Here is a 23516-nt window from a genome sequence, read left to right on the forward strand (position 1 = left end):
CATCCTCTTCTGACTCGAAAAGTTCTGGCTGAAAGATCTGCAGCCATTCTACTATTTCTCCCTTTGTAGTTGATGCTTTCTTACATTTAGCTGTTTAAAGGATTTTCTCTTTCATATTAACTTTGGCAAAATTAATTACCATGTGTCTAGGAAGTGCTTTATTTGGATTGAGTCTTGCTAGGATTCTGAAACTATCCACTGTATGAATTTCTGTATTTCTTGCAATGCTTGGGAAATTCTCCTCAATAATATCTTGGAGTACAGTAACTGTGACTCTAGGACTATCCTCTTCTCCTTCAGGAATTCCTATAAGTTGCCTGTTTGATCTTTTGGAATGATCCCACAACTCTCTCAGGGAATGTTCTATTCTTGTTTTCCATTTCTCTGCCTCTTTGAATGCTTGGGATTGTTTGAAAGCCTTGTCTTCAATTTCTGAGATCTTTTCTTCTGCCTGCTCAACTCTTTTACTGAGGAATTCTACTGTATTTTGAAGCTCCTTGAATAACTTTTTCACTTCCTTGAGCTCTGCTATATCTTTTCTCATTATGTCATATCCTTAGTGATTTTGTCTTTGAATTCATTAATTTCTTGAGATAACTTTTCAACTACTCTTTGGATTGATATTTCCATCTTTTCCTCCATTCTATTCAACTTATTTGCCATTCATATTCAAAATTCTATTTCTGATAATTCAGCCATGTGTCTATGAATGACATCTTCAGTTGTATCTCCTTTGTCATTCCTTAGGGGAATGATCTACTCTGATTTTTCATGTTGCCAGAGTTCTTCCACTGGTTCTGCCCCATGAGTATTATCTGCAATTTGGCAATTAAAATTGGTAGGGTGAGATTTAATTGGGGGCCCCAGGAAGTAGAGTTAGTCAGCCCTTTACCAATGAACTGGGGCTTGTGAGTGTGGCTTTTCTCCTATGGCCTTACAAAGGTCCCTTTCAGAGATGAAGCCAGACACTCTGAGGACCTGCTTGGTGAGATACCATAAGCTGGCTCTGTATTTAAGTCAGCAAGCCTCTACCCAATCCTAAGGAGTCACATTATTAGGCCAAAATCTCAGCTAGGCAGAAATACAAGCAACTGTGGCACCCCTGCCCCACCAGTGACAACTGGAGGAAAAGAACTAGTCCTTTCCCACTAGAAAATAACCACCACTCAACCTCGGACAGTTCCTGGGTGGACAGGCCAGGTTGAGAGTTCTAATCAGATTGTCCTAGGTAGTACAATCACTGCTCAACACGGAGAGTTCAAAGGCTCTCTAGCAGCCCAATAGTAGAAATCCACAGTCAGTTCCATCCAGCACAACCAAGGGGATGGAGACTGGTTCCCTCCACTGAGCCACCAAGTCCGAAAAGATCACCTGCCAAAGTCAGAACAGGGTTATCAGAGCCTCCATCTGCAGCGCACCATCATGGCATGTCTCTCTCCCATATGTCTCTCTCTTCCATGAGTCCCTCTCTCCCCATGCTCCCCTGCTTCCACTTGAGTCACTGTTTCTTCACTGCTGCCCAGCAGCCCACATGATGCCCAGGCCTCTCAGGGAACTGCCAAACACTCTGGGCTCTGCAGGAGGCAGACCTTTAGACTCCCAGGTGAAGGGGGTAAGGATGGACTGGGAATTAAGAATTATGGGGAAAATATTTATTCAATTTTACGCTAGGCAGAATGAGGCCAATGCTCACAAGTGGGACCTCCCTGGAGAACAAAGCTGGTTTACCATCTTTCTCCTGTGGGGTAAAATGAGAGGTCTTTTGTTCCCTGCTCACTTGTAGAGAGCCCACAGCAAGCCTCCTGTTTGGGGGAGGGGTCTCTTGTGATCTTGAGAATGGGCTTTGTACCTGGAATTTGTTTTCTTGGATCCTCTTTCTTGGAGTTGCAGCTTGCCTCAGCAGAGATGATATGTACTTGCCTATCTTCTTTCGTAGCTCAACTCCTCACCTGTGGCTTCACTGAATCTACTTCTATCCAGTATCTCTCCTTCTGGACAGGAGCCTCTGGTGAAAGCTGCCTCTAGTTGGCCATCTTCCTTCTTCCTCCTCCTCTCTTTTCTTTTTTAAATCAACAATATAACATCTTTCTACTGGTCCACCAAGCAAGCACATACATAAGATGCTGGCTTGGGGGGGTCATACTGTTGAGGACAGGAATCATATAACTTTTATATAGTATGCACACATTATTATTGTTACCGAAGATCAAGTCTACCTTTCTTTTCTTTCTTTTTTGTTTTTTTGAGATGGAGTCTCACTTGGTCACCTTTGGTAGAGTGCCATAGCATCTTACCTCACAGCAACCTCAAACTCTTGGGTTCAAGTGATCCTCTTGCCGCAGCCTCCCAAGTAGAGGGACTACAGGTGCTTGCCACAACACCTAGCTATTTTTTAGAAACAGGGTCTCACTCTGGCTCAAGCTGGTCTTAAACCTGTGAGCTCAGACAATCCACTCACCTCAGCCTCCCAAGTGCTGGTATTACAGGCATGAGCCACTGCACCCGGCCAAGTCTACCTTTTCTTGATCTCAAATTTCAAATGTATATTTTGTAATTATGATATGGGAAGAAAATGTCCTCATTTTCCGAAATATTTTTGTAACTTTTTTTTCCAGAGAGAGTAGGAAATTATACACAGGGCATGATACTTTTCCATAATTTGGGGCTGGATGTGAAAGGAAGCATTTACTTGTTGAACTTGGTTGTCTGCATTTCTGAGTTAGTGGTCTAAAGCAAGCTCACCTCTGACAAATTTTGTATAGATTTCGGAAACTAAACAAAAACCATGTAGGCAATTGTGTAAGAAATCTGACTTTCTCTGAGAAGGACTTCTTCAAATGACAGCTTTAGAGAGTTGTTTATAATGATACTGGTGAATATTGATAGAGAATGAATGGGAAAATATGCCTTTCTTGGTTACAAAAGAAAACATCCATGATTAGTCTCATCAGCTTTATGCTATGTATTTTTCATATTAACAAAAAAAGTTACCTAAAATGCATTATTAGTTTTTACTTCTGCACATTTTATTGTTATTCTTGAAATTTGCTACTTAAAATATTTTTTGAAACTCCTGCGTTTGTTTGGGTAGTAAAGTGCCCAGTCCTTAAGGATAAATCATCATTAATTTAAGCTCACATAGTAACCTCATTTCTTTCTGCAGCTACTTGCTTTCCTGGCCTCCCATGCCACTGATTCTAGCCATGTGAGGGTTCTAACTAATGAGAACTAGGAAGTCTACAGGAAGTCTACAGGTAGTGATCGGCTTTCCTGATGAAGACAGACACTTAGAGAGGGCTCTTTTTCTTCCCTTGAACATAGTCACAAAGGATGACATGTTTGGTGCTTTATCAAGCTTTTAAACACCTTAAGTTGCAAGTCCAAGGGCAAAAAGGTGACGCTCTGAAGACAGAGGATAGAAAATACAAAATGCTCAAGTTTCAAAACCACACTAAAACTACCCATCTATCAGCTTCTAGTTTTGTGAGATATTAAATATCTTTATTTCTTAAGCCATAGTTGGATGGATTACATGCAACTAATATTGAATTATTTATATGTTGTTCCTCATTAATGCCTGAGATATGGCAGTAAGCAAAACATATAACCTCCATGGTCTCATGGAGTATGAACTAACTCAGAAAAGACAGATATTATACAAATGAAAGAATCAACATATAGTATGCCAGGTCATGCTAATCATTATGGAGAAAATAAAGTAAGGTAAGAAGAAAAAAGAGAATGAAGGGAGACTAATTAATAAAGTCACAGAAGTTTTGCTGGGGTCATTTGAGCAGAGACGCATATGAAGAAAAAACGTGAGCCAGGTGGATATCTGGGGGTATTGTGTTACTTGCAGCTGAAAGCATCATTAACTTATACATCCAGTAAGATTCTTAGCCATTCTTCAAAACAGACTTCAGACTTTCTAAGAAGTCTTTCAGGACCTTTCACCCACTAAAATTAATCCCTCCTTCCTGGGGATTACTTATCTGGACTTTAGACACAGCCATCAGTACACTCTTCATGCCCAATACAAGGTCCATTCTTAACCAACACTTCCCTAGCTCCTAGAACTCAGTATTTGTAATACAAAAAGCTTCAAGTATGCACAAATAATTATTGACTTGACTTGAAGTCTATTTTTTGAATAGTCTGGATATAAATGTGTGATTTTCCCTGTCATGTGTTTTGAAAATTTTCCTCACAGGAAAATTCTGTTAAAGTGTGATTATTTGTTATGTTTAAGAAATCTGTTTTGCAAGCATCAAGAAAGCTACTTCAACTTAGTATGAAAATATGAAAATGTGTACAAATTAAATAGGTCAGTTAAGCAGAAAATTCATTGGTCCTTATTTAAGAAAGAAGATTATATGAGATGGTTGAGAAACAACCTGATTCCCTACCAGATATATACATTTATTCATATTATGTCCTTAGTCTTTGGAAAAGGCTATTAAAAATTGCTGGCTGGGCATGATGGCTCACACCTATAATCCTAGCACTCTGGGAGGCTGAGGCAGGTGGATTGCTTGAGCTCAGGAGTTCGAGATTGGCCTAAGCAGGAGCAAGACCCTGTGTAACAAGACCCTGTTTCTACTAAATACAGGAAAACTAGCAGGTGTTGTGGCAGGCATTTAGAGTCCCAGCTACTTGGGGGAATGAGACAAGAGGATTGCTTGAGCCCAAGAGTTTGAGGTTAGCATGAGCTATGTTAACACCACAGCACTCTACCCAGGGCAACAGAGTGAGACTTTGTCTCAAAATAATAATTATTATTCTTATTATTATTAGACCATTCATGTAGGTTGCGTAGTTAAGAGTTTTCTGAGCCTTTCTTCTAGTAATGGGAACATTTTGCTGATTTGCTTATCAGTCTCAAATGAATCCTCATCTGTGAACTCTCCCTCTTAGGCAACTCCACTCACTCTCCTCACTTCAGTGTAGAGGGCAACCGTCTGCTGACTCTACCAGAAGTGAACCTGAACTGGGCTTTACCATAAAACATAACCTAGCCGATACTATGTTTTTAACTTCAGAGAAGAAAAGAAAGGAAAGGGCGTTTCAAGAAACTTGAAACATCCACTAAGGCTTAAAGAAAATAGAAGAGTTTGACTTCAGGTACCTGTGACAATTTAATAAATAGAGGATCAGTGGATATTAAGTGTATTTTTACATTAAATTTAGAGATTTTTGGAATAAAGCAAACAATGTTCTTTAAAAAAATTCCTTCTTAATATAAAATCAGAGGGAAAGGCATTTGCTTTTATTTATAATCTCAAATAGAATCAAATTCCCTTCCTTTACATATTACATCAATAGACATTCATATCAACCATTAATATTAATTAATATGCTTTTTCTCCATTTACGCTAATCTCTTTTGCTTAAAAATAAGTAATGAAAATAACACTTTTTAAATTGTAGGGGTATAACGGTCTAAATTTATGTGTATCTCAAATTTTTTCTTAAAGATAGCTTAGAATTAGTTTAGTATGTCCATAAATGAAGACTGTCAGGCATGATTATAACACCAGAAATGATTACTTAACAAATAGGCTTGAGACTGTTACTGAAATAAGGAAGCCGGATTCCAGAGAAGTTTATACAGGTACATACTGATTGGATCCTGATTCTCAGGACATCCATCCTGGGTAAAAATAGATCCAAACATCCAGGGCTTCCTCAGGCCACTCAGAGAAGAACATCATCACACACCATGACGGGCCAGAGCAGCACCTGGGTTAGAGCAACCCAAAGTAATATGAGGACAAAAGTGTGTACTGGTGAGGAGATGATGCTTGGCTTTGTGTATTATTCAAGCTGAGCAGTGACAAACGAATGAGATATTCAAGGAGTACCTCGAGGTACTCCTCAAGGAGTACTTTCTAGGATGGGTTCATAAACTTAACTGTCTGACCTTAGACAGATCTGAATTAATAAGAAAAAAAAGTATATATAATTATTCTTTTTCATTAAAGAACTACTGTGGATAGCAGCTGGAGACACAGAGTTTCTGAGAGAGACATTTTCATACTCATCAGACTCTTTTTTTTTTTCTTAAAAGCCTAAGCCCAGGTCTCTTAACTATAATGGTATCTGCCAGCATGAAAGTCAACAAACTTACAGGAGACAAAAGACATTCTTGGTTTGATTGCTCCTAATAAACTTCAGTGCTTCCAGACCACATAATGTCATAGAATTATTTGTAATGCTTCTTTAAAAGGGTGACAGGGTTCAGAAATAAACTACACATGGTAAGAAGAGCCTCCCAAGGGTTATCCCTGTAAAATGAGTTGCAAGGCTTTGGGAGTGGTGGTGGTTTCCGGCCATTAGCGTTACTAATCAAGGCCAGCTTTGCATTTATGGGAATCTACAGGAATCAGGATGATACATGCCACGCTCACTCAAGCAACCCTGCCTGATTTCTTCAAGGTTATGCTGAAATGAAACTCTACTCCAATTATCTTTGATTAGGAATGTTTCATTATTTTTATACATCCTTGAGACCATGAAGTGGATGCATTTGGTCCATGGGTCAGTCACAATATCCTATTTAGTGCTTTATGTTCACATAAAGCAATTACTGTCAACTCTCAATTAACCTCGTTACTGAAGGAAGCATTAGCGTGGAAAATACAAATCCTGGATAACCCACCCGTGTCTCTCTTGCTGCCATAGTTGCAGATGAGGAGAGAGAGAGAGAGACAGCCAGCTAATGGGAGCACCAGGCAAAGCTCAGAGGCCAAAAGGTCTCTTTAGGACAATTCAAGCAGAGGTGACAAATTCAGCTGCTGCTCTTTGCTCTCCTTTTATGTCTGGTCCTTGCCAGTCTGCCTGCACCTTGAAGCAAAAACTAACATTGCTTTCCTGGTAAACTTCTGATTGACAAACAAAAGTGTGAGGTGGAGGAAGCCAATAGATAACAGCCAGGGTCACATTCTGTGAGGCTGGCAGTCCCCATCAGACTGGGTGGCAGAGCGGAGGTGGCCTCTGAGGAGCACCGGGGCTTCACAGCCCAGGCTGTGCACTTTCCAGCTGAGGATGCTCGCGTGACGCCCAGTGCGCTCCTGGCACAGGGAGGGTGCTTGAGTGTTTTGCCCTTTAGGATTTTGACTGCATCAACCAAAATGTTAAATGTTATCATTGATCACTTGCACACGTGACAGCATTTTTATGCTTCAGATTGGTACAGGTATAATATGACTCTTATATTAATGCAATTCTATCCTTCTGCTGAAATCAGCCTCCAGGCTGGCCATCTTCCTACCCTCCCAGGAGCCACAGGAAGAGCAAACCTGAGGCCTCTTCAAGTGATTCCTCCTGGTATTGCTCCAGGGAGGTTAATGCCTTAATAAGGAAGAAAGTCTGAAGTCACGATAACAAAACTACAGTGGGATTCTAGACCCTTCTGAGCAGCTGGGAAAAAAAATACAGAAAGGTACAGAAGGGGCAGGGGGAGGTCTCTGACTCACAGCAAAGACATGGGGACAGTGGAAAGGAAGTTTGGGAAATAATCCTAAAAAAAGAAAAGTGAAAAGCTACAAAATGAAATGCTTTAAAGAAAAATAATTGGGGGTTAAAATGCTTATAATGAGGCACCTCCATAACCTCTGTAAATATAACTTTGCAATTAGGGGGTCTGGGAGGAAGCCACTGATCAGTTTTTTGCCTCGAAATGAATCTCTGTGCATCAGAAGGAGAAATTTGGTGGGAACAGGTAAGTTAAATGGCAGAGTAAGATAGAAACAGGAGGAACGCTGGAAACATAAGCGATTTGTAGAGAACATTGACCAAGACTCTTCTTAACAGATGAGAGAGAGAGAGAGGTAGGAAGAAGTTCTTTGAAAGGAACTTCAAACAGTTCACGAAAAATAACAGGCTAGTGACCGTAAAGGGGAAAGTGACTCACAATAACAGTGAAGATTCTGAAAAAGGGAAACAGTGACTATAAAATATCAGTGGGCAGGAAAAAATGAGTTTAAAGGAATCAGCACTTCGCACATCCCTGATTCTTCATTTACTCTTCAACTTCAGCCACAAACTTGAAAAGCACAGGTTACCCATGTGCCAGGTGAGTGGGAGACCCTGGGTGCACTCCTGAGGGCCAGTCCTGCTGTCACAGTTTATCAGGAGGGAAGGTGCAAACACACACTGTGAAAGTATGACTGTGACTTCAGGTTAAAATGGGGGTGGAACTGAAAGATATTTTTATCCTTCTTCCTTCTTCCAAAACGTGGGCAAAACAACAAAATAGGGAAACCATGAAACATCAGAAATATGCAAACAAAAAGGTCACCACTCTTTTTCTTTTTTAAGACAGAGTCTCACTTTGTCACCCTTGGCAGAGTGCTGTGGCATCACAGCTCACAGCAACCTCCAACTCTTGGGCTTAGGTGATTCTCTTGCCTCAGCCTCCTGAGTAGCTGGGACTACAGGCACCCACCACAACGGCCAGCTATTTTTTTGTTGCAGTTTGGCCAGGGCTGGGTTTGAACCCGCCACCCTCAGTATATGGGGCCGGCACCCTACTCACTGAGCCACAGGCACCGCCCAGCCACCACTCTTCTTAACCACAAAGCATACATGGGCTAAATTCAGGAAGGACACTGAAAGTTGACAGATACCATACTCTTAAGCGGGTACAAAACATTCCCCACAAAGGAATGTCAAAAATGCAATCTTTATGGAATGAGTCTTTAAGGAGAGTGGCAGGACATACAATTTAATGCCATAGGATGTGGGAAAGGGAGAGCTAAGGAGAGATGTACTCATCCTGTGTTTTTATTTAGTTTTGTTTTTACTGTATTACTGCTATATTCTTTCTAGTCTGTACTTCCAGAGGCCATGCCACTCTATAGAAATTCTAAGGAAGGAGTAAAAAAAAAAAAAGATACACGCATACGCACAGATTGAGATTTTTTAGACAACTCTTTGATACAGAAAGCCTTTGTTATACTTTATGCAATGGGAATTTTTTCTTAGATGACCATTCTGATAGAAAATATTTGAATCTTATAAGGCAAGTCAAAGAGGGGATTATTAAGTAATGTGTAAAGCATTTAAATCTGTTCTGGTAACAGAATTTGAGAGATTTACTAGATGGCTTCGCCGTCAGCACCCATTTACTTCTGTTTTCAGAAGACGAGATGAAGGAAAGCAAAGAGAAGTGTGCCCAGATTTTAATGTTCCCCCAACCCTCTGTTGTTCTCAAGAGCAAAGAGCTGTTTCACCCAAGAAAACACAACTCAGCACATGGAAAAAGCAATTCTGTGACCATCTGAGTGCCTACTAATTAGTCTTAGAGCGAGCATGTAGGGGCCTCTGCCAGCCAGAGACCTGGCGAAGAGCCACTGGAAGGATTTCTGAATAACTTTCTGACTCTTCCTACACTGGGCCTTGGACTATGCTAGCCCCATCACTGGGGCTTCTGTTTTTCCCAGAAATCAGCTGGCAAATGAAAGGTGTAAATTTGAATTAAGTAACACACTCTTACCCTCACAATCTGGGATATGCAAGAGTTCTCTCATCCTTCTCCTGGCTATACCCAGCTTAAAATCTACAGAGTCTCAGAGGGCCTTTAAAGGAGCATGGTTTATATGCAGACGATGGAAAATTAACAGACTTGTGAAGGAAGTTGAGCTATAGAGGGAAATGTAACTGAAAACAACGAAAATCAATGAAGCCAGAACAGACCTTCCCATTAAGTGGCATTTACTTAAGTGATATTAGCTAATGGCACAGTTGAGTAAGTGAAGAAGTATGAGGTAATACTGATTTCCTCTCTCAAGTTACAAAACTACTAGGATGGTCAATTTAAGAACCATACATTTCAAGTGTGGGCTCCTTAAGAAACTTTTATGAGTTGAACTGTGTCCCCCACAATTCTTATGCTGAAGTCCTAACCCCCAGAACCTCAGAATGGGACTGTACTTGAAGACGGGGTTTTTAAAAAGCTAATTAAGGTTAAATGGGGTCATAAAGATGGGGCTCTAATCCAATAGGATTGGGAACCTTGCAAGAAGAGGAAGAGACACCAGAGGCGAGCTCTCATGGGCACAAGGGGGAGGTGGCCACCTGCAAGGCAAGGGGAGAGGCCTCGGAAGAAACCAACACCTTGACCTTAGACTTCCAGCCTCCAGAACTGTGAGAAAATAAATTTCTGCTGTTCAAGCCACCCTATCTGTGGTAGTGGCAACTGTAGCAAAATACTCCAGCAAACTGCATAATGAGCCCTTCGTTTTTTTTCTCTCAGAAGAAATAAGACCCAAGTTTCTTTTGTGGCTAAATACATTCTATACCATACTCACAACCCCCACAGGAAAGGCCAACACGGCCAACATCCAGTCCCGGAGAGAGATGAGCTTCTTGAGTTGCCTCTCCTGCTCTTGGTTCCCACTTCCTCTCGTCAGAAGGCTGGAAAGGTCAGTCAGCACGCAGATGCCAAAAAAGACAGCCTGGATCACCTGTGGGAAGACAACAGCCGGCCTCAGTCAGTCAGATCTAAAGAGACCCAAGCCCAGGAACTGCAAAAGCTCCGCGCATTGGCAGCGCGGCACGTGGTAAGAAAGGATCGGAAGCAGCTGTAAGGAGCTGGTGCTGCAATTAGAAAAAAGCAATCTACAGCTTGTATTGTAGGTGAGAAAATTCATCTTAAATACACCACTTTCAGTTTCACTCCGCCTCGGGACAAGTCTGAAAGACGCATGCTCACACACATCTGAACAGGCCCAAGAGAAAGTAGTATCAATTGTCAAACTACCATGACCATTGTTGTAAAGCGTCATGTCTGTAGCCTGGTTATACTCATGAGTGAGGTTCACCAAACATTTAAGAAGTGCGAAGGTAGTCTGAATAACAAAAGTGGTAATTCAGTCCAAATGTGAAGAAACCTTTCCCAGGCTTTTATCTCTTAAGATTTAGACATTTTTCCACCAAAGGAAATAAAAGAAGGCTGGTCCTTGAGTCATAAAGAAATCAACTCAACAAAATAGTCAAGGTTCTGATAGAAATTTTCTGTTGTCGAACTTGAACCAAATGACCTCCTCCTTGGATTTTCAGTATTTATGAAATAAAACCTTTCCAAATTAATGTAAACATAGATACCCACACCTTTTCCTCCAAAAAAGCTAGTAGTTGTATGATACACCCCCAATCTATTACATTGTCTATATCACGGACATCAGCTACATTTTACTTGGACTACCGTAGTGGGAGGACACTGCAGGCTGAATACTGTAATATAGCGCAGCAAATGATAATTCAAACTATTAAAAGGGCAGAAAATATATCCCCTGGGCTCAAAGTTACACCGAGTTAGCACCAAGGATAGAGTCAGGGGAATATCATGGCTATCATGGCTTCCTTTATTGGAAATAATTTATTAATGACATGTTTGTAAAAGATACAGTTTTACTCATTACCTCTGTACAAAAACAAGAATTTTTTTAGAAATTCCCACATTGGTGCTGGGAAGAGTTTGAGAGCTCTGTAGATAGTTCACAAGGGAAGAAAGATACTAAAAAGTGTGTGGTTCCATCCCTTAGCTCACTCTTGAATTGCTAACCTAGACTTTTTGTGAGCGCCTCAAATCTTGCTATTATTAGTCTTAGCTAGAGTAATGTTCTTTTGTTTCCTCATATCTTAGCCTGTCTTAAGCTTCAGTGACTTAAGGTTTTTTGGTCATTCTTTCTACAGCCAGAAAAACTAGAGTGGGAGAAGCTGAGAGACTGCCACAACTGAGAACGACACAATAAAAACCATGGCAAGAATCACATTTTGATAACCAGAAATAACTGACATGACTCAGGGAATAATTTCATACTTTGGAAGATTTTCTATATTGTATCTGAGGACTTCAGATGCTTAAATCTCTTTATCAGGCATAATGGAGTTTGAGAAATTGGAGTGATTATACTGAAGACTAAATCTCGAAGCTCATCTGGCCAGTAACTATATTTAAAGGTGCTCTAGGTGACCAATTTCAGAAAATTTAGAAACTTTCAGAGCCATCATTTATTTATTTATTTATTTATTTTATTTTTTTAGAGACAGAGTCTCACTTTATCGCCCTTGGTAGAATGCTGTGATGTCACAGCTCACAGCAACCTCCAGCTCTTGGGCTTAGGCAGTTCTCTTGCCTTAGCTTCCCAAGTAGCTAGGACCACAGGCGCCCAGCTATTTTTTGCTGCAGTTTGACCAGGGCTGGGTTTGAACCTGACACCCTCAGTATATGGGGCTGGCGCCCTACCCAGTGAGCCACAGGCACTGCCCAGAGCTATTATTTATGTATCAGGGAAATGTAAATTGAGACCACAATAAAATAACATTTCTCACCAATATAATTATTTACAATTTAATTCTGACAATACTAAATGTTATAAGGATGGAGAACAACATGAAAGGTTATGGTGGAATGCAAATCTGGACAGCCACACTAAAGAACAATTGGTAATACACAGTATCTACAGATGCTCCCCAGCTTACAATGGAGTTGTATCCAGACAAACCCACTGCAAATTGAAAATATCATAGGTCACAAATGCATTTAATATGCTGACGCTACTGAACATGATAGCTTAGCCCAGCCTACCTAAGAACACTTGTTAGCCTACAATTGGGCAAAATCATCTAACACAAAAGCCTATTTTATATTATAATAAAGTATTTATCTCATGTAAACTATTGAATATTATACTGAAAGAAAAAAATAGACTGTCCATATGGATGCCTGAAGTATGGTTTCTACTGAACACATTATTTTCATACCATCATAGTCAAAAAATCTCAAGTCAAACCACTGTAAGTTGTGGACCATCTGTAGTAATTTAAAAATGTATGCATTCTATTTACTTAGGGTCTTAACTGTAAAGGCTATTCCCTACATAAACTGTCATACATGTACACTAGACACAGTGACTGAAAGGTCATTTCAGCATTCCTTGCTTCATAAAAGTTGAAACTATATATTTCTTAATAGTTGGCTGCATAAATAATTGTGCTACATTCATACAATGGAATTCTAAGCATATATACAATTTTAACTTTCACAAGAAAACATTAACCCCTCACCCCCCCCCCAAAAAAAACGCAGAAAAGAATGGTATTTTTCAGACATGGGGCTTTTATTCTGCAATCAGCCAGAGAAATCTCTTCTTTAAAAGGGCTCACCTGATAAAGGCTGTCCCACCTTGGATAACCTTCCTATCACTGTATTAAGTAACACAATCACAGTAGTGATCGTATTCAGAAGAAGGCAACTATACAAAAGTGGGTGTCTTTTGGAGTCATCTTAAAATTCTACCTACCGCAAGATGTAAGCTAAATAATTATCAGAGCTTACCCAGGGTAGAGAGGTATTCATGTTCTGACCAAATAGGAGAGGCCTTGTTAACTATAGCAGGCATCCAATAGAGACCCAAGAAGTTTCATAACTAAATAATGGCACTAAAATAGTCCTGGAAAAAGGGCAATGTAGAGCCACCCAACAATACTTAAAAGCAAGACTAAAAAACCAAAGCTGTTCTACAAGTAATTTAAATGCTTACAAAAACCATACCAAAATTCTACATTCTTTATAAGAAAACAACAAAATCCAAATATTCAGCAATGTAGCACACAATGTCCGACATCCAATAAAAAATTATTAAACTCGCTATGAAGTAGGAAAATAAAATCTTTAACCAAGAGAAATTCTTTATTAAAAACAGATTCAGAAATTACAGAAGTATTAGAGTTAGTAAACGAAGACATTAAATAACTAAATAAAATCAGTTCAAACGTTAAAGAAAGATGAAAACAATGAGAGAAACAAGACATTAAAAAGAATCAAACTGAACATTTAAAAGTTAAAAATACATTATCTGAATTTAAGAAGTCACTAGATGGAGTAATAGTAGATTAAACACTGCAAAAGAAAAGATTAAAAAACGAATACATAAAAAAATGAAAAAAAACCTGAATACACAGCCAAAGACATCTCCCAAAATTAATCACAGGAAGAAAAAGATTTTTAAAGTTAATAGAATTTCATTCAACTGTGAACATATACCATGTAGTCTGATGTATGTGTATTGAAGCCCCAAAGGAAAGGGGGGTAGTTAGAAAGAAAAAAATATTTAAAGAAATAATGGCTCTGAAGGTTTTCTAAATTTTCTGAAAATTATAAACATCCAGATCCAAGAAGCTTGGTAGAATATACACAAAAAACTGTATCAAACTACCTTGAAATAAAATTTCTGAAAATCTGTGATGAAGGATAAATTTTAAAAGCATCTGTAGGAAAAAAGACAGACACCATACATACAAAAGTAAAGGTAAGAATTAACCAAAGTTGTCTTGTGCAAAATAATACAAGATAAACAATGAAATGATGTCTCTAAAGTCATACAAGGGAGAAAAACCTGTCGAAGGTGAAAGGCAAACAGAAGCTGAGAGAATTCATTGTCAAAAGACTTTCACTACAAGCAACGTTAAAGGAATAAAGAAATGATAACAGCATAGTATCATCTATATAAAGCAATGCAATTGCTTAAAAATAGTAAATACGTGGATAATGTAGATAATCATAAAATATTTGTACCTTTCAAAGCTTTTATTAAAAAGCTTTGGACAGTTTAAAGCAAAAATATAATTTTCCAGTGAGATTTTTAAGAATATTTAAAACTTAGCCAGGAATGGTGGTGCATTCCTACAGTCCTGGCTATGCAGGGGGCTTAGGAGGTGGAAGACCTTGAGCCCAGTAGTTTGAAGCTATAGTGAGTGGGCCACTGAACACCAGCCTGGGTGTAGAAGGAGGCTCTGCCTCTAAATAAATATTTTTAAACAGCAGCAGAAGAGAGAAGAAGGGAAGAAGAAAAGTTACACAGCTGTAAGGTTCTTAGGTTATACATAAAGTTGTATAATATTATCTGGCAGCAGACTGTGATTAAATTAAAGATGTATGTTATAAACCAATCCTTAAAAGAATAAAAAAAAAGCAGGATTTGCTAATTTATTAGTTGTCCATTGCCGCATAGCAAATTACCACAAACTTAGCAGCTAAAATAAGACCAGTTTATTATTTTGCAGTTTTTTAAGTCAGAAGCTCACTTAGATCACTCTGGGTTTTACACCAAGGGCACCACAACACCAGTATCAATGTGTTGGCCAGGCAGTTCTCTTGTTTGAAGGCTCAAAGAAAAGAGCTACTTCCAAGCTTATTCAGGTTGTTGGTGGAATCAAGTCTTTTGAGACTGTAAGAGTGAGATTCCTGTTTCTTTATTGGCTGTTGGCCAGGGTCACTCTCAGCTCCTGTGTCTGCTCTAGACATGGCCCCCTCTGTCTTCAAAGCCAGCAAGAAAATGCTGAATCCTTCTTATGCTCTGAATCTCTGACTTTTCTTTCTGCTTTCTTCATCTGTCACTAGCAGGAAAACGCTCTCTCCCTAAGGCTTATGTGATAAGAGCAGGTCCACCCGGGCCATGTTCCTTTCTTAAGATCAACTGTGCCATATATCATAATACAAGGAAAGGAATTATATCTCATTATATACACATGTTCCCAGGATTAGAATAGGACATCTCTGGGGGTAGAAATCACAGCTAATATGCCAAATAGTGGAAATAAAATGAAATACTCACAATAATCCAAAAGAAATCAGAAACTGGGGGGAAAGGAGGAAAGAATAGCTGGGACAAAGAGAAGATAATAAGATAGTATCAGACTAAGACCCCAAAATGTGTATAATTACATTAAATGTAAGTGGTTTATGCTCTCTAATTAAAAGGTAGACATTGGCAGATTAGATTTAAACCAATAAACCCAATTAAGCATGTAATTACAATATACAGTTGATTAAAAGCACATGAATAGAAACACTAATCATAAGAAAGCTGAAGCAGCTATGTTAATTCCAAAAAGTGGGCTTCTATTTAAGAAATGTTACCAAAATAAACATTTCATAATGCTAAAATGGTCAATTCATCAAGAAGGCATAATGTATGTACGTGGTATCAGACCTTCAAAATGGAGAAACTGACCTCATTCGTGCTATATTACTCAAGAAATGTTTTTAAATAAATAAATAATACACTGATTCTTGGGAAACATAATTTTATGAAGATTTAAAAAGCAAGGAATAGGAATAGGAGGAAACCTTAAAGAGGGAAAGGAGAACAATAAAACTATTTCTGTAAATATATATGTAATAGTCTAAAGATCAACATTTTGTCAAACGTGAATGATTCACAGTACGCACCAATGAAGTCTAGTATTTCCTGTGGTTGATTTATCTTCTTACCCAATGGTGTCACCTAACACAGCAGAGACCTCCCGTTACCTGGTGGCTACTCTGTCACTCCCTACAGACTCTTGACTAGCTCTCCCCTGCTTGCAACTACCGTGTGACCCCTACCTCGCCTGAACTGCTACAGAAGACTTCCCTAAAAAGATTATGCAGAGGTCAGGGAACAGAGGTACCACCAAAAGATTTTCCCCTAGTTTCTAAGCATAAAAAGACAGAGAAGGCATCTGGGGGCTTTGTTTTGGTTTCCTTAACTCACATGGATTTTCAAAAGATAATCTCTAAAAATCATCCAACAGTCTATCATTCCCCAGAGAGAAGCATAAATTCACTTTTGGTTATTTGCTGATTTAAGTAGCAATTTGCCAATGTTATTAAACCACTTTAGATTTATGCCACTTTATAAGGGTTTGACGTGAGCTGCCAGTTAACAAATCCCAGCAGAGACCCTTGATGTGTGTTTTTCTACTGCCTATGTGTACCCCGCCATCCACTGCAACTTAAAATTCACTCAATAAACCTTTAAAAATGTGAAAGTTATAAAGAGATGCACAAGTGGATTACCTTGAAGTATTATTCTGCTCCAGCCCTTCTGCAGAGCTGGCACATCCGAACCATCAACTCAGCATGACACACATACACACCATCTGGCTTGGAGCTCTTCGCAGGCTGGTTGCTCTTATTATTTTACATCACATGTAGAAATGAAGTGGTCAAATGTATCAGATCTCTCCAAGAAATATAAATAGGAATAGGTCAGAATGAAAAAAAAGTTCCAGAGTATTCTGGAGTCACTGTTTGTTCCTCTAGAATGTCCTCTGCGTTTAATTCTGCATCTTTCTGCATCTTCCCCCCACCTCCTCAACTCTGTCAGGAAATCATAGTGTATTTACTGAGTCATTTTAGATTTAGAATTCATTTTCAAAAGTATGGAACTGTACCAAATTCCATTCATATCTTTTTTTTTTAACAAATGATTGGCTTTGATTAATGTAATGTTTCTTTTCTTTTCTGGAGTATGCTGAACTATTACAATTCTCTGTACTACAGGGAAAATACATTAGGCTCCCACCATTTACACCTAAAGGTGCATGACATAGTTTATCCAGAATAGGTTTTATTTCATTCTATTATATTGTTTTCAATATCCCCAATTAAATTTTTAATGGCACCAATGCTATAATCTATACAGCAAGTTTTGTTATTAATTAGTTGCTAATTTGTCCATTTCTACTTTAACTGACTAAACACAGGCAAGACATGAAAATGCATCAAAGTAGGAGGAGCATCACAGTAAGTAAGAAACGAAATTGTTATTTTTAGGAATTTTAAAAGGCCAGAGTACAGCTAGCTGTGTTGACCTGCAGACACAAGATTTCCAGTGGTTGGTATCCAGGGTGTTCTACTTTTGAGTATGTTACTCTCTCATAAAACTAAGGACAGAGCACCATAATGTTTGTCTTGAAGACTGTGCATGTTTTTCAGGTTGATTTTTGATACGGTAGAGAGAAGACTCAAGATGGAACTCTGAGAGAGGGGGTAGCAGTGGCAACTGGGGTGACACAGACCATGGAATGAAGAAAAGCTGAAGAGAACAGATGGGAAGGAGGCAGTGAGATTTATTGGTGTCATACAAAAAGGCTGGGGGTGTCCCCACATGAGGATAAGAGCATTGATGAAAAGTGAAATGATAAGGAAAAAAGGAAAAATCTACCTAGCCACTTTTCTTACTAGAGAACATAAAGTATTACATGAGATTTAATAAATATATATATTAGCCAGAGAAAAGCCTAACAGATCCATCCTATCTATAAATACATCTGATATATGCCTGTATATATGAGGGCTGACAATTAAGTTTGGGACCTCATTTTAGAAAAAGTGCTACATAACTCATTGCTAAATATCACTACAGTCACCAGATGGCTAAGGGAGGTATTTCAAAGGTGACTGCAGTGATATTCAGCAATGAAGTATGTAGCATTTTTCTAGGGGGATTTCTCAAGTTTAATTGTCAAACCTTGTACGTGGGGGGGTGTGTGTGAGAGAGAGTCATTTCTCCTAAGCAGAGAGGTAAGCAACACATTTGGGGAAATGGTGTGAACTCGAGACCTTCCTCTATCTCTCCTATATCACATGTGAGGTACTTTAGAGCATAAAAAAGTTATTTTGTCTTCAAAGTTCATAAAACTTTCAGAGCAGTTCTTCCTGGAAACCAACCTACGGCAATATCTGTGTTTGGTTGAAACTAAATTTCACAGGTGGATTAGAAAAACATCTGAAAAAATATCAGAGCCATAAAATAACAGTGCCATAAAACACCATCTCCAAGAGATTCCCCTCCATTCCCCAAGTAGCTTATTTTTTAATAGTGCACTATTCCTTCTCCCTGCTATCAAGATCAAGAGTGAATGTCAAGGGTAACTTAGCAACATGAGCCATGGGCTCAGTATGAAGTTAAAGGAGTGAATTCTGCAAGGATTTCCTTTGCTTTAGTGTCCAGTTCTCTCCTTGCCTGAGACTTTGGAACATCTGTAGCAATTCTATAGCTAGCGGAGTCCATCATCCCTTGGAGTCAGTGATCAGTTACATGTTTGAATGCTACTCTGTAGAAAAATCAATGCCTTGAAAAGGACCACAAGCTCTCTGCCTCCCTCATCCACTGAGACCGTGCCCATCAGATGCGCCTCCTGGTGAGTTATACTCCACCACCCTCGGAGGGAGTGAGCCTGACCAGCCACTACAGACCCCTCACACTAATGGCTGTAACTCGTATTTTTCTAAATCTGCCATGCAAGTTCTGTGCTTTAAGCCCCAGCTTTTTCAAGGCTCCTTCACCACAAACATTTTTGACGAGATAGACTCACTGCATCAACAAGCGTGTGGTTTGCAGAATGTGATTTAGGATCCCTGCCCGTGTGTGCAGACATTTACCTCATACTGCTCCATCTCATTACTGAAAATCAATGAAATAAGCCATAAGTCACGACTGGCAAGCCATCCATTCAGACAGAAAGAAAGAAAAAACAATAAGCTTTTCCATCAGAAATAGTACACTTAGATAAGCAGCTTTGGGAATGGAAGCTTGTCGACATAATCCATTACAATATCACATAATTGCTCTCAGTATATAAGTAGCAAGGAGAACAGCCACCCAAAGAAGGCATTTTGGACATGCTTCACAAGGTAATGGGTACAATCATGTCATGTTCCATCATCAGCCCGATAAGAGTACATCAGGGACCTTGCCAGAGACTCCATTCTAATCTGCAAATACTGACAGAAAACTCCCTCCGGGTTTGCTGACTGTGCCTCCCTGGCTGCAGGGGTGGATCCTGCGTGAATACAGTGAGCTACTCAGATATTTAATAGGCATAAGGGTTTTTAAACTATTAATGTTGAGATGACCTCTTTTTGAACACCGAATTAAACATACCATTGATTTATTTTACAAATATTGATTACAATGTACAAAACACTTAGTAAATTACTAATGCAGAAATGCAGACTATTAAATGATTGTGCACTAGGCTGCGAATGTGAGTATGCGTAGAAACACCTGCCCTCTAACTCAGCAGTGTCTACGCTTGCTAAATATATGCTGTCTAGATTTAAGCACAATAACAGTGGTGAGTAATCACTGAGAGAAAGAGGCATTGCTTCTTTAATACTGTAAATCTGTTCTGAAGACCATCAGATTTTCCAACATTGTAAAATGTATTTTATACTACTAGATTTCTACTCACGGTGACAATTTATCTCAGCAGAAGATGTGACAGCCCCTCCCAAAGAAATCAGTAAAGAGCTGGATCCATCAGAAACCCAAATAAGAGGCACGGAGAACGCTGTAGGGTACCTGAAGCTCAGGGAGATACTCAAGGAGAGAAAAACTTGGAAGAGGCCTCCCTCCCCAAGGGTGGGCTTCAGACCCCACTGGAGAAGATGGGACGCAGCCTGCCGGATGGCAGAGAAGTCCTCTGGGTCACCTGGGCAAGCTCTGGTCCACAGCCACAGGATGAGCAGGAAGTGACCTGTCCCAGGAGCAGGTGAGCCACTGCTGATGTGGAAATGCCCGAAGGAGTTCCTGGACCATTGCAGGCAGGAGAGCTGGACATGTAATGTCCTTGTTGGGAGGGTGACGACATCAGGCGGGAGGAACTGCATGTGCCCCTGCCCGTGACTGGGGCAGAGCAATACTGGGTATGTCCTCACACCTTCACCACTGCCCACTGGGGCAGCACCTGGAACCAGCGAGAGAGGTCCTTTTCTCCCCTGAGCACCCTCTCTGAGGAAGCTCCGCCTCACCGTGAAGGGGAAATGCTCCTAAAGGCCAGTCCATCATAGAAGAGCAGGTGTTGAAGGGTGATTTGGAGCTGACAGATGACACGCGATCTCATCTAAGTCACCATGACTGTGCTGATAGTTGGAAGAGGCCTCCCTCCCCAAGGATGGGCTTCAGCACTGCTGACATGATTTCAGTTATTCTTATGAAATGCAGGCGTATCTGATGAACATTTTACTTAATTATTCAGTCTGGCAGTCTGAGGCCTATCTCCTAACTTTGGCCATTTAACTATTTTCTATCCTTTCCCACAGATAGTAGATCAAGAAAACCTATGAGGACGTGATCCTAATATTTTAAATATGGTACAGCATTAAAGTAAGTAGTCTAATTTGGTGCCAATAAGTAATGATGATCTTATAGAAGGCTGAAGTGAACGGTCAAAGCTAAATTTTATCTGGATATTAAAAATTAACCAATCTTTATCATGTCTTTCTGGTTCACATCAGAATTATTTGTAATGACAAAAAATATGCACATTCTCAACCATGGATAGAGGTATTAAAAACATACATACAGCCGTGACAATAAATTGCTTAAAGTAAAAAATATCAACATGAATTAATTACGCAAGCATAATGCTGAACAATTAAGGCAAGCTGTAAAAGACTGAGAAAAGTTTGGTATCATTTTAAAAAGTTGGAAAAGAAATGAAAAAAAAACCCCACAATTTTAACCCAGGAATCCACATGTGATAAAATATAAGGAAAAAATAAGACAATGATAATAATAAAACCCTACCTGTAGCCACCTTAGGGTCCCCCCTTCCCTATCCACTGTCTCAGGCCATGCTGTGGTTTTTACCACTTGATTCAAGTGTAATGAAATTCTCAGTAGTGTTGCTAGTATATAAGTGTCTGACTCTCACACAGGCTACATGAGGGTAGAATTTTGTTTTAGTTCAATATCATATCCCTAGAGTTTGGCACATATCTGGGATATAGTGTTCATACATTTACCAGTTACAGAACCAATGATGGTGGTGAAGACAGCTGAATGGAGAGGGAGGGGGACCTGACCTGACGATAGGAGACCACAGAGCTGTATTTTTGCTGTCACTGTTATATGTTATCGTTTTTCTAATGGCACTTGTTGTCTTAGTTACAGGGCATGCAAAGAGAAACCAGTGGGTCGTGGGGTTGGCAAGGCAAACCCAGAAAGACCCTGGGCACTGAGGGTATCAGGAGATGATAATTAGGAATCAAGGGGCTTAGAATGGTTAGAAGGAAACATGAAGTCAGGAGGGAGCAAGAACAGAGAGTGCCGAGGCAGGTCACAGGTGCCGTGGGAGGAAACCAACTGAAGGGTGGGAGGCTGTGGTCCCAGAAGGAGCTTGAGGCCAACTGATCTCAATGCCAAGGAATTCCAGGGGTGGCCATGGCTCCCAGGTGGGTGAGATAATAGTCAGTGAAGCTGAAGAGGAGAAATGATTACGAAGAACTAATCTCATGTACTAATTATATTGCTGTAAATTATGGGACAAAATTAGAATCAAAATACAAAGAAATATAATTTACAAAAATAGAGATTTTATAAATCGATCAATTAAGTATATAATCTAAAAATGCAAGTTTATAAAGCATCAGTAACTGAGTATCTTGCATCAATAGAAATATAAACAATGTCACGTTTCTGTTGCCTTTCAGGAAAGTGCATCTCCTTTTGATTTTGCCACATTTCTATTTTCATAAACATACAAGGTGTATGTTTAAATGCTAATAAAAACCCACTATTGGTACTGAACACAAAACAGAATGTTTCAGGAGATATACAAAGCCCAAGCCTTTCTTTTGTGACTTCAAAATATCCTAAATGAAATCTCTTCAAATATAGAATCAATAGTTAAAGTCGTACATGGACAGAATAATACAAAAAATATTTTGATGAATATGCCCCATAAAAGGATACAGTTATTCTCATCAATTTTATTGTGGATGAAAGAAGACAAATCCAGAATCCTTCAGAGAAGTTCCAACAGGTAGTAATAAAAATATATATTTTTTCTAGAAAAAGCAAAATTTATCTGGAATATTTTTCTAAGAGAAACTAATTCAATACTCATATACCAAGAAGTCAAATAAAATTAAAAAGTCTAAATTTAGGAAGAAATGATATTAAGAGCTCTAAGAACTAAAAATGCAGAGAATATATAATTTATGTTGCTCTCTAAGGCACATTAATTTCAAAAACTATCCATAATCTCCACCAGAATAACAAATAAACCAAAAATAATCTGCTATTAGAAATTAGAATGCATACTAAAATTTATATTAAATTTTAAAGATAGCTAGGAAAACCAAGTTGATGTGAAACTTGGTATGATATACTAAATTTTATAAAAAAGATGTCTACAAATATCTAAATGGTTTCAAAAAAAGTTTCCCAAGAAGTCTTTAAAAAAATTAGAATCATCAACAATAACATTATCTGAAATGATGACCACAAGGTTTTACCAGTAAAAACAAAATGCAATTACTTGTGGTTCATGAGTGGTTAAGAGCTGTATAAGTGGACTCTTTCACCAGTTGCCAGAGATCCCTGGATGCTAACCAGACACACACAAGAACTGCTGCTGGCAAAGGGTTTTAATAGTTTCTCCAGATAGCAAACTGACATTTTTATGGCGATTTTGCCTGTAGGTAAATAAAGAACAAAAGATAGAAGGAAGAGATGGAAGAATGAAGGGAGAGAGGAAAGTAAAGAAAGGAACATAAATAATCTTTGGGAGAAAAGATTCATGGAACGTAAAGTTGTAATGTGCTCAGACACTTTGAATACATGATATATATCTACAGATAGACATCTACAGATACACACAGAGGGGGGAAAAATACATACACATTTTAAGTAAGGAAAGACCCATACTGAAATTGTAATGCTCGAGTCATGTTT

General features: G+C 39.1%; 1 protein-coding gene across 2 annotated transcripts in view; it reads right to left on the reverse strand.

Annotated features, from left to right (window-relative positions):
* Nucleotides 1-23516, reverse strand: part of AIG1 (androgen induced 1) — a 257786-nt gene that overhangs the window by 183934 nt on the left and 50336 nt on the right. For both annotated transcript variants that reach the window (XM_012805465.2, XM_023513487.1), the window contains exon 2: nt 10311-10466. In XM_012805465.2, coding sequence (XP_012660919.1) covers nt 10311-10466 — 156 coding nt within the window. The remainder of the gene's footprint in view (nt 1-10310; nt 10467-23516) is intronic.

This window comes from Otolemur garnettii, unplaced genomic scaffold (genome assembly GCF_000181295.1).
Source record: "Otolemur garnettii isolate 467f Iridium unplaced genomic scaffold, OtoGar3 scaffold00042, whole genome shotgun sequence".
Taxonomy (NCBI): Eukaryota; Metazoa; Chordata; class Mammalia; order Primates; family Galagidae; genus Otolemur; species Otolemur garnettii.